The following is a 19,402-nucleotide window of genomic DNA, read 5'->3' as shown; positions in this document are numbered from 1 at the left end:
CCCATGTGGCTCTAAGGAGCATTCTGGCGGTACTTCTTTGACTATAGATTTGTTTGTTCTTCTTGCAGTCTATGGTACTTTTAATATTCTTCTCCAAAACCATAACTCAAATGAAAAAGATTAACGTTGTCAAAGACTTCATTTTGCTTGGATCCACAATCAACACTCATGGAAGCATCAGTCAAACAATGAAACAACATATTGCAGTAGGCAACTCTGCTGAAAAAGAACTTTTGAAAGTTGAAAAATTATCAGTTAAAAAAGTTATCCCTTCTCAGCGACCTTATATGCATGTGAAAGCTGAACAATGACTAAGGAAGACTGGAAAAGAATCCATACATCTGAATTAGGTTTTTTTTAAAAAAAAATTTATAACAAATAGTGACATCAAAGCAAATTAAATATTTTCTACCTCCTGGAGACTTAAACTTACGAATAGACAACTCTTTCTAAAAGAGTCTAACTGGGCAATCCCCATAAGCCAAACCCGTTAGGCCATTGCTTGGGCTTCTAAGACTCAGATCACAAAAATAACTAATAAGTCTAAACTGAAAATCCATCTGTCCCAAACAATGATCCACTGAGGCATTTGGCATTTGGGTGGCATGTAATTCTATTTCAGCTATAGTTTCACACTTTCCATTATACACATCCCCTAGTATTTTTGTAAATAAGTCAGCCACAACAGCGATTAAAATTCCAAACTCTTATATACTTTTTCACTTCACCACCCAAAACAACAACAACAAAATACAACATATTTCAGATCTTACCATTTATTCGTAGTTAAAAACATGTCCCACTGCTGTCTATATGTAAATAATCCCCTAGTTAAATATTGTAGTTGCTGCAGTCTCTCATGATTTGATGCAGAGCATAAAAAACCATATTCCACAGTGTTATTATTGTGGTTAAGTGCCATCAAGCCAGTTCTGATTCAGAGTGGCCCTGCATAGGGCTTCCAAGGAATAGCTCGTGAGTTTGAACCTCTAACCTTGTGGTTCAAAACGACCTTGCAGTCCAGTGTTTTATCCCATAGCACCAGGCCAGGACTCCATATTCCACAATAGGAAAGAAAATTCACCAGTGAGATTTTCTTTTCACTGTGTGATGCTGTAGGAAAGTAATGAACTGCTAACTGTAAGGCTAATGATTCAAACTCACCAGCTGCTCCTCAGAAACCTTATACAGACGTCGCTATGTATCAGAATTAACTCAATGGCACTTAACAAAGGGAGTCCTGTTGTGGCACTGTAGTATAAGCACTGGACTGCTAACCATAAGGTTAGCAGTTCAAATCCATCAACTGCTCCTTGGGAACCCTATATAGGGTCACTATGAGTCTGAACTGACTCGATGGTACTTATCAATAACAACACCAGGCAAATGATAAATGTGTCAGATTACAATTTTGTTAATATTGTACAGTTTATAATCCACACCTTCACAATATGTGAATGTCTGAATTATTTGTACAAATTTCCTATGGAACAGTTCTACTCTGTCACATGGTGTCACTTTGAATAGTAATGAACTTGATGGCACTCAAAACCAACAACCTATTCCCAGTACTTACTGTCTTCATGAGGCTGAATCAATCCAAGTTCAGCATCATAGTTGGCACATCTCAATAAAATACTGATTAACTGATTGGTGCAGGTGTTAAACACAAAAAAGGCCCTTAAAATGCAGATGATGCCAACAATAAATAAACAAGTTTGAGACAGAATCACAAATTATTCTCAAGCTGATTGCCAGAAAACCAAAATTATAGCACACAGATGGGAAGTTTGGTGTTTCTGGCCCATATCCTTGTTGTTGTTGTTGTTAAGTACCGTGGAGTTGGTTCCGACTCATAGTGACCCTGTGCAGGGTTTCCGAGGCTGTAAATCTTTATGGGAGCAGAAAGCCTCATCTTTCTCCCGCGGAACTCTGGTAGTTTCGAACTGCTGACCTTAAGGTTCGCAGCCCAATTCGTAACCACTATGCTACCAGAGCTCCTTGGACCATATCCTTAGCCATGGCCAATTAAGACAAGCCAACCCTCTCAGTCCAACACAATTCAGATATGTTCACCCACTCATACTTTACAATTGTTTATCAAATAGGAATTATGGTGTAGTGGAAAATGTGCACCACCTATAATTTAAAAACTATGCACATGTGGTGTCACATACATACAAACTATATATTTATAACTTCAGAAACCTTGTAAGAAAACAGAATGTTGGAATGTGATCGCTGAGAATACATGATGAAACATTGCTGTGAAAAATTTAATGCACAGACGTTCTTGTTGGAAAATAAGAGAACTGTTTCCTCTCTTCACTGGCATTCAACAGATTTTCCTCCTCCATTGCTATTATTACAAGACCAAAAAATACAGCACTTGTAGCTGAATCCTTTTCTGCAAAACTCACAAGTCAATCAGTGGCCTTTCATATATATTTTACACTGTTGTTGTTAAATGCTGTCAAGTTGGTTCTGAGTCATAGCAACCCTCTACAGAGGAGCAACTAGTCTAACAAATTTTCTGTTGGCAGTCAAGTTCTTATCCTGTATCATCACACCAGGTAACTATATATTTTGCAGTATGTTGTCCAAATGTAGACCCCTGATCAATGTAAATCTTGCCATAGTAAGGTCCAAAAAAGAAACATTTAATTTGAAGTCAAATCTTCTTTGATCATTCTTAGTTCAAATAAATCATAGAAAAACTCCTGGTGTGATACCCTAGGATCAGCACTGGACTGTGAACCACAAGGTCGGCAGTTTAACCAGTTCAAACACCAGCTGCTCCTTGGAAACCCAATACAGGGTTGCTAAGAGTTGGAACTGACTTGACGGCACTTAACAACAGTAACAGCAGCAACAGGTTAAATATGTCTTGTCTTCTGTAATTTCCGTATCATAGTTTCCAGTTGGAACTTAAAGTTAAATTGTTAACTATTAAATGCTTATACTCGACCTAAGCTATGGAACTATAGTTGTATAATTAATCACTAACATTAAATACTTTTATTATTTGTATAAGAAATGTTTTCTGATTTTTTTCTATCTATCTATCTATCTATCTATCTATCTATCTATCTATCTATCTATCTATCATCTATCTATCGAGAGAGAGAGCGAGCTCTGGTAGCATAGTGATTACGAATTGGAATCGGGCTGCTAATCTCACGGTCAGCAGTTCGAAACTACCAGCTGTTTCACGAGAGAAACATAAGGCTTTCTGCTCCTGTAAAGATTTACAGCCTCGGAAACCCTGTACAGGGTCTTTGTGAGTCGGAACTGACTTCACAGCACATAGCAACAACAATACATATATTGGTATGTTATTGTTTTGTCTTTAAAATTTTTTGTTGTGAATTGAGTGAAGGCTTACAAACAAGATCATCAGTTTTACATTCAACAAATAATACACTTTGTTTCATCTCAATGATTACAATCCTCTCTGTGAAACAACAGTCATCCACTTCCCCCTTGTAGCTCCTATTTCCCTTCCCATCCCTTCTCACCTTGTCCTTAGGAACATGTTGCCTCTTTGATTTTAAAGCAAACAGAAAACAAAGTCCCTTCAGTTTGTAGCATACTTTCATGTGACACTAATACTATTTTGAAGATTTTCTAATATTTTTATAAGAAGAATATATACTTAGATGTATTTTTCCTTTTCCATGACTTCAAAATTGGGGTAGGAGCAACTCAGAAGAGGAGCGTGAAACTGGATATACTGCTTGAAGAATGTTATCACTTTCACTGAATTTTACATGTAGAAATGGGTGAATTGGTCTATGTTTTACTGTTTATATTCTCAGCAACAAAAAATACATTTTAAATACTTTGAAACTTAAATAAAATGTTGTTATTATTTGCTGCTGAGTTGGTTCTGGCTTACAATAGTCCTGTATAAGGTTTCTGAGGCTGTAAATCTTTGTAGGAATAGAAAAACCTCATCGTTCTCCCTCAAATTCGTTAATGTGGTCCCACTGCCGACCTTGTGGTTAGCAGTCCAGTGCTTATCGTACAGAACTACAGTGCTCCCAAAATAAAATATTAGAGGCACATTTCTGTCCTTCCCCATCTGCTTTTAAAGCAGTAATTACAGTGCATAAAATATGTTTTAATAAAAATTCCTTCCATTGTAAAGAACTCAAGTAAACTCTTGAAAATGTGGACAATGGAAGGAACAACCTGCTGTTTTCTACTAGATGGGAGGGATAATGGAAAGAAACAGGTTTAACACAGACACTCTGTACCACAAATTGCTGCATAACAAACAGCCACAAAATCTCCATGAATGTTACTGCTTATGTAGGATTAGTAACATCCAGTGTTACCTGGGTATCAGCAAAACATCCACATAAAATAAGAATTTATTCTTTACCACCTTCACTTTAGAGTACTGGGCAAACTATGTAGGAAATAAAACAAAGACTCTGCAAATAAACATGGCATCTTCCTTATTTAATGGTTGTTGTTAAATGCTGGTGCCTCAGTTCCAACTCATAGCAACCCTGTATAGGGTTTCTGAGCAGTTGTTGGGTTTGAACTGCTGACTTTGTGGTTCACAGTCCAGTGTTGATCCTGTAGTGCCACACCAGGAGCCAGGTCCTGTATCCTATTGTTGCTAAGTCGGTTTTGACTCATAGTGACCATATGCACAACAGAATCCTGTGCCATCCTCACAACTGTTGTTAGATTTGAGCCTGTTGTTGCTGCTACCATGTCAATCCATCTCATTGGGCTCTTCCTCTTTTTCACTGACCTTCCTCTTAACCAAGCATGATGACCTTCTCCAGGTACTTGTCCCTCCTGATAACATGTCCGAAGTATAAGCAAAATATTGAGTCATATTTTTAGTAATTTGTTCTTTATACTTAAGGTGAGTTGTTAGAAAAGTTTAGTGGTTACAATTCTAATTGTGTAACTGTTATTTTTATAGGAAACTTACAGAGACTCATCTGAAAATCATTCCCAGTCACGCATTTTCAAATCTGCCCAATATTTCCAGAATGTAAGTATTTCCATTGGATATGAAAAATAATTTGCATTTGTGACATTACTTTCTAATTGTAGCATATGTTTTATTAAAAATGTTTTATTGTATATTATACTTGTCATAAATCAATGACATGTACACTTCTAATGTATTTGAAAGTATATTTTGCTATATTTCTTCTCCCTAATTCCTAAATTATTTTTTAACCTAAAGCAAATTTAAATTCATTTGGTCTTGGAAATTTTATAATTCTTGATATATTTTCTAATATCTTAGGATGAAAAACTTAGCTGGGAATCTCTTTCATAAACAGATTTATAATATCTATCTCTAGCCTATCTATTCTAGTAACCAATTATTGATTCATTTTTCAACACTAATATCTTTGTTTAACTTTCTTATCAATGTAGTCAGTGATTTCTGACTTCTCTCATAAAAGAGAAATAAAAAAAAGGAAAGAATCAGAAGTAATTCTAAACCTTCGAAACTGAATTGCTATCTGCTCAGAGTGAAGGGAGAAAGGATGTCTCTGTTGGGTTGACAAAGAGTGCATCTCTGTATAAAATGATGTATGAAGTCTCAATTTCATTTAACTTACAGTAACACTCCAGAACATTCAGGCACACTAAATCACACTACAACCAGGAGCAGCCTCTGCAATTTCAGGGGAAATACATTCATTTCATGGCCATTTGGTAAGTTTCTATTGTGTCCATTTTGTGCTTTCTCAGCTAGGTATGAATTTTCCAGAAGCATTTGGCAAGGTGTAGAGATACTTTTGGCTCTCATAACTGGAGGGTCACTATTGGCATCTATTGAGTAGAAACCTGGGATGCTGCTACACATCCCACAAAAATACACAGGACAGCGCCCTCACCATAACTAAAAAGTTTCCAGTCCAAATGTCAATTACACAAGGTTAAGAAAGCATTCTAACTAAACCACTTTGTAATTTCTGATTTGTCTTCCATTTTAAAAGTCTTGTCTACTTTGGTTTCCTTCTCGTAGCTCTCTCTGTCCTCTTAGCATCCTATACTGCTTAATCTTCTTCACTTCCCATTTTATTTAATTTTACTTTATTTCTTCAATTCTTTCTTTGTTAATGTCCTAATCCCTTTACACCTACTCTCTTTTAATGAACTCCTTTGACTTCACTCTTACCTAACAAGGTTGAAATTCATAGGCCAGGATCTCTACCACTGTCTCATTCCTACAACTCAGGCCTGCGTTATAAACTTCCTTTTGAACATCGCCACCACTTTGCTATTATTCCACAGGCACCACACATACAGTATATCTAAAATAAACCTGTCATCTACCTCCCAAATTCCTCACCTTCTCCTTTTAACAGCATCACTATTAGGTGCTCTATAAATTAAAGACCTTAGTCACATTTAGTTCCTCCTTGTCGTTCATATTCTTATACAGTTGTCTATTTAGTGTCTCCAATGGATGTTCCAATAGTTTGACCACTACTTCATTCATTCAACATTTATTACTGAGCCCTACTTTATGCCGGACACCATGCTAGGTTCTTCATAGACAACACTCAAGGAGACTTCACTTTCATTCCTAAAGGAGTGAAGATTGTCATGATTAGAGAAGTTATGGAAGCTGTGGGAACTCATATGAGGGACACATGACCTGCAGAGTATGGTCAGGAAAGACTTCTTGGAGGAAATGACACCTAACTTAAGATCTGCCTTACCAAGGCAAAAAAAAAAAGTGGGGGCGGGGGGTGTGTGTAGAAAAGCAGTTTCAAGCAGTAAGGAAAAATCTGGGCTGTTTGAGAAATTTATTTACATTTATTAAGGCTGGAGCTTAGTATGATAGGGGAGATGACAAAAAAAAAACAAAAAACAAATAAGATCAATGATAAGGTAGGTACAGGATCTTTTAAGATGTGTGAAAGAATCTGCTGTCTTCCCTAAGGACAGTATGGAGCCACTGTATGTTTTTGAAGGAGCTCTGGTAGCGTAGTGGTTACGAATCGGGCTGCGAACCTTAAGGTCAGCGGTTCGAAATTACCAGCCGCTCCGCGGGAGAAAGATGAGGCTTTCTACTCCCGTAAAGATTTACACCCTCGGAAACCCTGTACAGGGTCGCTATGGGTCGGAACCGACTCGACGGCACTTAACAACAACAACAACAAGTTACATGATCAGATTGTTATTTTAGAGACATTACCCTGACTGTACTATGGACAGTAACTTGAAAAGATCATAACCGAAGACCAGAAACTAGTGAAGAGGCTGATACAGAGCCCAAGGAAGAAGACAGATGATTAATCAAATAATGATAGTTAAATTGGAGGCAAAGAAAAAGTAGTGAGATTTGAAAAAGAAATAAGGGGGAATTGACAAACCTGACATTAGATTGATTTGCAGGGTAAGTGATATGGAGAAGTTCTGCATCCAAGTGGCTAACTAGGACAACTATGTGATGATGAGTGTTTGTGCTAAGATAGAGAAATATTTCTTGTGAATCTGTTGTGGAGAAGCAGAGGGTAAATTATGAGTTTATTTGTGACATATGGCATTAGAGGTGCCTTTAGGCATCAAGTAGTTATGTCAGATAGATATCAGGACATATGCATAATTTTTCATTCATTCAGCATATATTTACTCAGTTCCTATTTGTGTCAACTCCATGGAGTTAAGGGTACATCAGGGAGCAAAGTGGACAAAGATTCCTGCCTCTATGGAACTTCCATCTGAACGTAAGAGATAGACAATGGCCAAAAGCATAATGAATATGTAAATTACATAATCATTTAGAAGGTGATAATGGATATGGGAAAAGTAAAAACTATAGCACAGAAAGGATGCCTGGAAATGACGGGTATGTGAGGAGTATTCAGGGGAGACATTTGAGTAGTGGTTAAATCTTGAGAATAATAGGGAGATGTAACTGGAACCACAGGAAGGTATCAGTAGAGAGGGGGAAGTTGGAGACAGTGTGAAGAAAGAATAATTTTTCAAGTGTGAGGTCACTGAAGAGTCAAGGAATGAAATCAAAAATGAAGTGATTGACCTTCCACAGGAAAATGGTCACCTTTGCACTGTAACAGGAAGCAAAAGAAGAGGCAGATGCAGGTCAATTAGTATACTTGTTGGTGGGAAACTGAAGGGATTCTCATTAAACAGAGTGTTTACTTTTTTTCATTAATCAAGTGAAGTTGATATTTCATAACGTATGGCTTTTCAAAACAATGAAATATGATTTTTCATATAAAATTATAATAAGTTATCTATTAACATTATAGGTAGAGTTGACTAGAATAAAATTTTAACATTAGAACCAAATGTGGAGGTCAATAAGAGAAGGAAGGTTGACTGAGTTGATGTCCAGGCAGATTTAAATGTGAGTTGAGCCTTCCTTCAGGGAAATTGTGCTAGATGATCTGTCATGTTGTTGATATTAGGTGCTATTGAGTCGGTTCCAACTCATGGAGACTTAATGCACAACAGAACACAGCAATGCTTGGTCCTGTACCAGCCTCACAATAGTTGTTGTGTTTGGGCCCATTGCTGCTGCCACTGTGTCAATCCATCTTGTTGTGAGACTTCCTTGTTTTCCCTGGTTCTCAACTTTTCCAAGCATGATACCCTTCTCTAGAGACTGGTCCCTCCTGATAACATGTCCAAAGTACAAGAGATGAAGTCTCACCAACCTCGCTTCTAAGGCGCATTCTGGCTGTACTACTTTCCAAGACAGATTTGTTTGTTCTTTTAGCAGATAATCTGCTCTGAGTTAATTGTTCTCTGAATCCCATCAAAACATTTAACAACACAGTTTGTTAATTCTGTTTCTCCATCTATGTCTCCCACTACATTGTGAGTTCCTTGAAACTAGGGATTGAGTCAGTTTTGTCAATGTCCAGAAACACATCTGACATGGATAATATTTGTTCAATTAAAACATACATACATAAATGAATAATAATTAAAGAGCTGGTATGTTTAAGGGGAAGGCAGAAGTCACCAGGATTATACAGTTCAAATTCTTACCTGTTATTCTGGCATAATTATTAACAGCACTCCATTTTTCACTTAAGAAACTATCCTGGATTAGATGATAAATGACGAAGCTAAGAAATTTGAGGAAGAGGTGAGATTTTATTTTCCCTCATTATAAAAAAGGAATAAGTACAGAAAATTGGCAGTGGGGTGGCTCTGTAGGATAAGCAATGGACTCCTAACCACAGATCTATGGTTGGAGTCCACCAGCCACTCCAAGGGTATTTACTTTTCTTCATTAATTAAGTGAAGTTGATATTTCATAACACATGGCTTTTCAAAACAATGGAATATGATTCTGCATGAAAAATTCTTTATTAGCTGTAATGTACTACACAAATAAAAACTGGACTATTAAACACAAAATTGGCAGTTTAAAACTACCAGTCACTCCACAGGAGAAAGATGAGGATTTCTGCTCCCACAAAGTTTACAGTCTCAGAAACCTATAGAGTAGAGATGGGTAAACTTTTTTCTGCCAAGGGTCACTTGATATTCATAACATCATTCAGAAGTCATAAAATTATCAACTTAAAAATTAGCTTTCTATACTTGGTCAAATATTTACTTAACTCACCCCTATTATGACGGCTCCTCGGAAACCCTGTATCCTATACACGGTCGCTATGAGTCGGAACTAACTCAACAGTGCTTAACAACAACAAAATGTGATGCTGAAACTTCAGTTGCCTTGACAGGGCCAGACCAAATAATTTGGTGGACCTTATGTGGCCCTTGGACCAGATATTACCCAACTCTGTTATAGAGGGTTCACTATAAGTTGGAACTGAGTGGCACTTAAAAACAATCAGAGAATTACTACTGCCATTCCATTTACTTAATAATTCCAACATTTTGTCTCACCCTCTAATAAGATGTCATCAGGTTGGAGAAACTGGAGTCCATATAACACGAGTTGAATGATCATTCCACTAAGCCCTTGAGAAAGGTTCACATTCTAAACCAAGAAATTCAAGAGATGATTTGGAGCAAAGGCAGTGAAACAAGTTGAAAGCCTTCAAAATAAATCTTACTTTTCAGATGGCTCAGCTTCAGTCATTATAAATATAAATGGAAGACATTCTTTTCAATGTCTTGTAATGTTTTCTCTACTTGGAAATATGGTATTTGGATTAAAGTAGTTTATATAACATTGTTATTCACAAAAGACCATGGGTTTAGGAGACCAGACAGATTAAAGGATAATAGTTAAGAGAGCAGGTATTTCAGAACAGAAAGTGCAGGGCCATTAGAATTGTCACAATAACCATGAAAGAAACTCATAATGGAGCAGCTATTGTATCAGTGAAAATATCCTGCTGGCAAATTCAATTCAAACTCTAGACCAGTGGTGCTCAATCCTGACTGCCTCTAGAATCACCTGGGAAGCATTGTAAAAATAAAAATGATTTTCCCATCCTGCATACACTCTGATTTAATTATCCTGGACTGAGTCTTTGACATCAGTATATTTTAAAAGCCCTGCAGGTTCTTCAGTTATGTGGCCAGAATTGAAACTCTGCTATGACTATGGGTGGACACCATCTGCTATTCATTAATTTTTTAAAATGCCATGGAAATATCTCTCAAAAGAAAACAGTGATTGATTTGATGGTATTAGTCATTCTCATTACAAGATGGAATTTGAGCAGACTATTTGAGACGTCATTCCTTACGTATTCCTGACAAGTTGTACAAGTATTCAGTTTTTCCTTTTTCTCCTTTTTCAGTACTGAAAACTTTGATTTCTCTTTTGCTCACAAAGTTCAAGGTGAATCTTGAATTTTTAGCCTCATTCAAATAAAGTCTTGAATGAATATGCAATTCTATATTTTTCTTCATCCTCTCTAAAACTATATTCCAAACCCCATGTTATTCAGAACTAAGATGACAGATTATTAATTTTTTCATGCTTTTTAGTTTAAATAACTCACCTGTTCATTCATACATTCACTTAATACATATTTATGGGGAGTCATATACCTGCCAAACACTACAAAAGGTACTCAAGATTCAATAACTGGCCAGCAAAAGTCAAAACAGTTTTTCTTTTTAGAGAATTTACAGTCTAGTGAAATGAGAAACAGTTTACGATATTATTATTATGGGGAATCCAATCTAGGAGACTTTATGAAGGAAGTGACATTTGAATGAGATCTGAAGGATAAATGAATAGGACATGCTGTATTAGGAAACTTCTGATGTCATGAGATGAAAACAAATATAGCAACTATTTTAATATAAGGAGAAATAATGAGAATTATGGATATTGCAAGATCTGGAAAGCTCCTAACAAAGAAGCTACATCAAAATTAAATAGTATACTTGATGTTCACAACCCTACTAATTTCCTACTTTGTCTTGTATTTTTTGTGATACTCAGCTACTTATCAATAGACACAACTCTGCAACGGCTGGAATCATATTCCTTCTACAATATGAGTAAAATGACTCACATGTAAGTACAATGAAAAGTGTGTCAGTGTCCCCAGCTATTGTCAATCATGGCTGATGATGTGGGGGTGCCAGATGACAATGAGAACTGGTTCCTAGAACATAGGTAAAAACTTCTATTTATGGTCAAATTCTAAGTCTCTCTCTGAGTTTATGTTAATCCATCCTGATCACTTCTCAGTTCCGTGATTAAAAGATGAAAGACAACATGTGAAATCCTCTTCATGACCTGCTATTTTATTCTATTGTTATGCTGTCTGCAGATATTTTTGGGGCATATGCCAGTGGGTCAATGAATGTTTACTAAGCACTCATTTTGCGTTTTGCCCCATCAGCAAATAAAGGTCCTAAAAGCTTTACTCCATTCACCTTGTCATGGTCAACTCTACTTTGCGGAGGCAGCTCTTCCCCAGATTGAGTGCCTTCCAATCTGAGGGGCTCATCTTTGGGTAATATATCTGACAAAATTGTGGTGCTTTTCATCATATTTCAATATTAAATCATGATGCTATCTGACAGTATTCCACTACTTACTACTCATGAAGATTTCAGTGACTAAACATATGGAATTAGTTAGTCTCTCATTCTTACTAGTCTGTCTTAGTCAGCAGAAACCTTTCAACTATGGGTGACCCTGCTGGTATTTAAATACCTGTGGCATAGCTTCCAGAATCATAGCCACATGCAAGCCATCCCAGTATGACAAAGTGACAGATGAGTAGTGGTATAAATCTTTATGGGAGCAAACTCACCTGCCGCCTCTTGGAAACCCTATATAGGGTTGCTATGAGTTTGAACCAACTCATCTTTCTCCTGTGCAGTAACTGGTAGTTGTGAACTGCCAACCTTGTATTTAGCAGTCCAGTGCTTATCATACAGTGCCACCAGGACTCCCCCCAAAATTGTTTTTATTTATGTAGTAATTACAGCTTATAAAGAATTTTACATACAAAATCATATTTCATTATTTTTAAATGCCATGTGTTATAAAATATCAATGTCATTTGATGAATGAAGAAAAATAAGCACCTATGATTTGTTTTTATTTATGTGGTACATTACAGCTTATAAAGAATTTTACATGCAAAATCATATTTCATTGTTTTAAATGCCATTATGTTTTGAAATATCAATTTCATTTGATTAATGAAAACAACAACAACACTAATTATCAATAATAGCAGTCCTAGTGTGATGCTGTAGGGTAAAGCACTAGACTGGAAGGTCAGTTTAAATCATACGGTCAGTGGTTCAAACTCACTAGCTACTTCTTGGAAACCCTATACAGGGTCACAATGAGTTGGAACCAACTCGATGGCACTTAACAACAATGACAACAATCAATAAATGCTTGTCTAGACAAGGACTCCTGATGGCACAGTAGTTAAATACCTGATCTGTAGACTGAAAGGTCAGAGGTTTGCATACATCAGTCATGGGAGAAAGACATGGCAGACTGCTACCATAAATATTTATAGCTTTGAAAACCCTCTAGGGTTGTTCCACTTTGGCCTAAATGGTCACTATGAGTTGTAATCCATTTGAAAGCAATTTGTTTGAAATGGTCTAAGACACTATGCTAAGAATTTCATGTACTTTGCTTAGTTAACACTCAATTGCCCTTCAAAAACTAATCTATGAAACTGATTCTTATTTCCACAACTTGTATATAAACATATAAATGTTGCTGTTACCACGTGCCATCAAGTCAGTTCCACACATAGTGAACCTATACATAATAGAACTGAACACTGTGTGGCCCTGTGCCAGCCCCACATTTATGGTTACACTTGAGCCCATTACTGCTGCCATTGTTCCAAATCTATGTCACTGAGACTCTTCCTCTTTTTTCTGACCCTCCATTTTACCAAGCATGATGTCTTTCTCCAGGGATTGGTGCCTCCTGATTGTTGTTGTTGTTGTTGTTAGGTTCCATCGAGTCAGTACCGTCTCATAGTGACTTTATGCACAGCAGAACGAAACACTGCTTGATCCTGGGTCAGCCTCACTACTGTTGCCACGCTTGAGTCCATCGATGCTGCCACTTGGCCAATCCATCACGTTGGGGGTCTTCCTCATTTTCTCTGACCCTCCACCTTACCAAACATGATATCCTTCTCCAGCGACTGGTCCCTCCTGACAACATGTCCAAAGTATGAGAGACGAAGTTTGGCCATCTTGGCCTGCAAGGAGCACTCTTGCTGCACTTCTTCCAAAACCGATCTATTGGTTCTTTTGGCAGCCCATGCACTTTCAATATTTTCCAACATCATAATTCATTCTTCTTGGATCAACTACTAACACTCATGGAAGCAGCAGTCAAGAAATCAAATGACATATTGCATTAGGCAAATCTGCTGCAAAAGATCTTTTTAAAGTGTTGAAGAGCAAAGATGTCAGCTTGAGGACTTAGTTGCCAAAAATACGAAGCCATGGTATTTTCAATAACCTCATATGCATGTGAAAGCTGGGCAGTGAATTAGGAAGACTGTAGAGGAATTGGTGCCTCCTGATAACATGTGCTAAATGTGACACATGAAGTCTCACCATTCTGACTTCTAAGGAACTTTCTGGCTTTACTTCTTCCAACACAGATTTGTTTGTTTCTGGTGGTCCATGTTACTTTTAATATGCGTCTCCAACACCATAACTCAAATGAATCAATTCTTCTATGATCTACCTTATTCAAAGTACAACTTTCACATGTATATGAGGAGATTGTAAATATCATTGCTTGGGTCAGGCATACTATGTAGTCTCAAACTGACATCTCAACTCTTGAACACTTGAAAGAGGTCTTGTGCAGCACATTTGCCTGATGATTGCTTGCCTGTTGATTCCATGGGTGTTGATAGTGAATCCAAGGAAAATGAAATCCTTCATAACATCCATCTTTTCATCATTTATTATGATATTATTTATCGTTCAAGTTGTGAAGATTTTTGTTTTCTTTACATTAAGGTTCAATCCATGCTGAAGGTTGTGGTCTTTGATTTTTATCAGAAAACATTTTAAGTCCTCTTGCCTTTCAGTAAGTAAGGTTGTACAATGTGTGTTTCACAGATTGTTGAGTCTTCCACCAATCCTGATGACATGTTCTTCTTCACATAATCCAGTTTCTCTGATTATTTGTTCATCATACACAGTGAATAAGTATGGTGACAGAATACAACTCTGGTGCACATCTTCACTGATTTTAAAATATTTAGCGTCCCCTTGTTCTGTTGGAATGACTGCCTCTTGGTCTATGGAATGACTGCCTCTTGGTCTATGACTGCCTCTTGGTCTATGTCAGGGGACAGGTTCTGAAAGATCACAATGAAACATTCTGGAATACTCATTCTTATAAATATTATCCATAATTTATCATGATCCACACATTTGAAAGCCTATGCATAGTCAATAAAGCACAGATAAACAACTTTCTGGTATTCCCTGCTTTCAGCCAAGATCCATCTGGTATCAGCAATGATATCCTCCTCATTCTAAGTCCTCACCTGAATGTGACATAAACTTCTGGCAGTTCCTTGTCTATGTACTGTTGTAGCTGTTTTTAAATTATCTTTAGCAAAATTTTACTTGCATGATGATAATGATATTGTCTGATGATTTCTGCATTCCATTGGGTCATCTCTCTTTAGAATGGACACAAATATGGATCTCTTCTAATCAGTTGACCAGGTAGCTACCTTGCATAGTTCATGGCACAGATGAGTGAGTGCCTCCAGTACTGCATCAGTTTGTTGAAAGATTTCAATTGTTATTCCATCAATTCCCAGAGCATTGTTCTTTGCCAATGCCTCAGTGCATCTTGGACTTCTTTCAGTACTGCTAGCTCTTGATCATATGCTACATCTTAAAATAATATCTACCATATCTTTTTGGTACAGGGATTCTGTATTCCTTCCATATTATTTTGATGCTTTTTAAGATCATTAAATATTTTGCCAATTGCTATTGTTGTTAGATGCTGTCGAGTCAGTTCTGAATCACAGTGACCTTATGCACAACAGAACAAAATACTGCCCAGTCCTGTGTAATCTTCACAGTCAGTATTAAGCTTTAGTCCATTGCTGTTGCTACTGTGCCAAACATCTCCTTGGGGGTATTCCTTTTTTTCACTTATCCTCTTTACCAAGCATGATATCCTTCTTCAGGGATTGATCCCTTCTGATACTATGGTCAAAGTATGAGGGAAGTCTCACCACCCTAGCTACCAACGAGCATTCATGCTGTACTTCTTCCAACACATATTTGCTTCTTCTCCTAGCAGTCCATAGCACTTTTAATATATTTCTTCAACAATAAAACTCAAATGCATCAATACTTCCATGGTCTTACTTTTCACTGTTTAACTTTCACATTTATATGCAGCTATTGAAAATACCATGGCCTGGGTCAGGTGCACCTTAGTCCTCAAACTGACATCTTTACTCTTGAACACTTTAAAGAGATTTATGGAACAGATTTACCTAGTGCATATGTTGTATGAAGTCAAGGATTAAATTTTTTCCTTAATTCTTTCATAAATGTTTGTTGTTGTTGTTGTTGTTGTTGTTAAGTGCTGTTGGATCAGTTCCAATTTATAGCTACCCTGCATAGGATTTCCAAGGAGGGGCTGGTGAGGTGAACCGCTGATGCTGAGATTCAAACTGACCTTGCAGCCTGATGCTTACCCTACAGTGCCATACCAGGAAAATGCTACAAGAACAAACAGACAAAAATAAATGCAACTTTTGAAACAATACAAAATCTGCCATTAGTAATCCAGAAGATTAATACTAAGGTTTCAGAAATTGAAAGGGCAATAGAGAATATTTGAAATAATGGAATCCCAAATTAGTGAATTTAGAGAAAAACCTTTCAATACTAGAAGAACAATCAGAAAAAAGAATTAAAATCTCAGAAGAAAACATAACAGTTATGTGAGACACCATGAAGATGAACAACTTATGGGTAAATGGAATTCCAAAACAGGAAGAGACAATAAAAAGCACAGAAAAATTATCTAAGTGTTGTTGGAAGACTTTTCTAACATCATGAAAGACAAAGAGATAAGCATAAAAGAAGCTGAATGACCCCCAAACAGGATAGATTTCAAATGAAAATCACCAACACATATCATAATCAAACTTTCCAAAATCAAACACAAGGAAAGAATCCTGAGAGCAGCTTGGGAAAAATGAAAAGTTACCTACAAAGGAGAACCAATAAGACAAGCTCTGATTTCTTACCAGAAATAATACAGGTAAGAAGGCAGTGGAATGGCAAGCATATGCCCTCAAATATGATGGCAAAATTAGGATATTTCCTGATAAATAGAAATTAAAGGAATTTGTAATGACCAGACCAACTTTACAAAAAATGCTAAAGGGTATTCTTTGGACTGAGAACCAACAACTGCTGATAACAACCTGATAATTACCATACATAACAATGCCACCCAGAAATAAATACAGATATAGAAGTATTTAAAGTGAAACAAAGCTACAAGACGGAAAATGGGAAACCAGACATACCAACATATAATGAAGAAGTCAGCTACAAAGAATTGATGCTTTTGAGTTATGGTGTTGGAGAAGAATATTGAAAGTGCCATGGACTGCCGAAAGAACAAACAGATCTGTGTTGAAAGAAGTACAGGCAGAGTGCTCCTTGGAGGCCAGGATGGCCAAACTTCATCTCTTATACTTTGGACATACTGTCAGGAGGGACCAGTCACTGAAGAAGGATATCATGTTTGGTAAGGTAGAGGGTCAAAGAAAAAGAGGAAGACTCCAGTGAGATTACTTGGCAAAGTGGCAGCATCAATGGGCTCAAGCGTGGTAACAATTGTGAGATTCACCCAGGTTTGGGCAGTGTTTCGTTCTGTTGTACATGGGGTTGCTATGAGTCGGTATCAACTCAATGGCACCTAACAACAATAACAAAGTCAAAGCAAAAAGTGGGAATAGTGTAGATACAGAACTTCCAAAAGGCAAGGAGGTCAAGAAGATTTCAAAATAAAACAGACTGTTTAAAGCAGGGAAAATACAATAAATTACAGGATAACCTCAAAGAAAAATAATATACCCACAACTGAAATGAAAAAAAGAGGAAAATCAGAAAGATTTAGTAAACATTAACACAACAGAAATGAAAATGAAAAGAAAGCCCACAAACAAAATGAAATCAGCATAAAAAATTATGTGGAACAAAAAAACCAGCAGCATTAGGGAAAAAAACAAAAAACAGAAATAATAGTAATCAATTCATGCCTATTGGTAATTACTCTGTATGTAAATGGATTAAATGTACCAGCCAAGAGACATAGAGAGCAGAATGAATAAGAAAACAGGATTTTTCAATATGCTGTCTACAAGAGACATATCAAAAAGTAGAGAGCATAACTGTCCATCAACAGAAGAATGGTTAAACAAACTTTCGTACATACACATAATGGAATACTACAAAAGAATAATGATGAATCTGTAAAACATCTCACAACACAGGTGAACCTGGTTGAGTAAAATTATGCTGAGTAAAATGTTGTTATTGTTAAGTGCCATCAAGTCAATTCCCACTTATAGTGACCCTGAATAGGGTTTCCAAGGAGCATCTGGTGAATTTGAACCAGTGACCTCACAGTTCAAACCAACCTTGCAGTCCAGTGCATTATCCCAAAGTGCTACACAAAAGGACAAATGTTTTATGAGGTCAATGTTGTTAAAAGTTTAAAGAAAAAAGATTTCTTGATAAGAAATGATGGATGATGATTACTGGGGAGTAGTCAGAAAATTATTCACAGGTTTGAGGGTAGACACGTGTCAACATGGGTGACAGGGTTGGCAATATATAACAAGAGAGAAGTGTGCAGAGAAAAGATGAAGGTAGTGGAAGACACAAAAAGGAATGCAATAGTTGAAGTGCATAAAAGTAAATGCTATTAACTGTTGGGACATGGAGAAAATTGCAATCATTGTAAAGAAGCAAAGTATGTGATTTGATGAGCATAAAACTCATCATCTGCTCTGTAAATCTTCACTGAATTCCCAATAAAAAGTTTTTAAAAATGTATTTCCTAACATTGCATTATGTTGCCATTGATAATGTTCAATACTCAATAATACTGATGTTTCAAATGTTGTATCAGATCAATTGCTCAACTGGCAACAATTATGAGAGTTGACCAGTTTTTGTTTGCTTGACAATGTCTGCCTTTTGCCTTCAATTTTGTAGGACCTTTTTGTGGGATTGTCAGGTTATTACTATTTTTTGCTCTCTGCAGATAGCATCCATCCTATTGGTTTCTATAATTTCGGTAGAAAATTTAACTATCAGCCTTGCTTCTTCCTTAAACATATTATGTATTTCACGTCTTGGTGCTTTTAAGTATTTTCTTTCTGTCCTTAATTTTTAGTACTTTACTATGATGTTCTATGATGTGACTGTCTTTCTGTTTATCCTTTTGAAGTTTGTAGCAATTCTTATATCTGTGACCGATTGTCTCTTCTAAGTTTTTAAAATTATTTTCAAATAATGCTTTGATTTTATTCTTTCTCTCTCCTTTTTAGTGGTTATCCAATAATAAGTATATCACACTTTATGCTGTACTAATATTTCTTTTGTTTTTCTTCTGTGCTTCAGACTCCATATGTTCTTCTGAGTTGTCTTCCAGATTACTAATTGTATCTTAGGCTGTGTCTAATCTTGTGTTAAATGTTTGTACTGCTGTTGTTGCTATTAGGTGCCATGGAGTTGGTACCAACTCATAGTGACCTTATGCACAGAACGAAACACTGCCCGATCCTGGGCCAACCTCCCTACTGTTACCATGCTTGTTTGTATTTACTCTTTTTTACAGTTATTGAATTTATACATTCTAGATTTGCAAAAATGAAGAGAAACAGCTGTAAACATCCACTGAAAACAGGAACATGGAATGTAC

At 36.7% G+C, this 19,402-nt stretch overlaps 1 protein-coding gene across 1 annotated transcript in view; it reads left to right on the top strand.

Annotated features, from left to right (window-relative positions):
* LOC102812913 (thyrotropin receptor-like) overlaps positions 1–19,402 on the top strand; it is a 243,370-nt gene that overhangs the window by 132,053 nt on the left and 91,915 nt on the right. The window contains 4 exon segments of the mRNA XM_006864753.1: positions 4,946–5,017; positions 11,405–11,495; positions 13,448–13,488; positions 15,542–15,559. Of these exon segments, the coding sequence (XP_006864815.1) occupies positions 4,946–5,017; positions 11,405–11,495; positions 13,448–13,488; positions 15,542–15,559 (222 nt within the window).

This window comes from Chrysochloris asiatica, unplaced genomic scaffold, assembly GCF_000296735.1.
Source record: "Chrysochloris asiatica unplaced genomic scaffold, ChrAsi1.0 scaffold00070, whole genome shotgun sequence".
Lineage (NCBI taxonomy): Eukaryota > Metazoa > Chordata > Mammalia > Afrosoricida > Chrysochloridae > Chrysochloris > Chrysochloris asiatica.
Note: the sequence above shows the minus strand (reverse complement) of the source record. Positions and strands in the feature narration are given on the sequence as shown.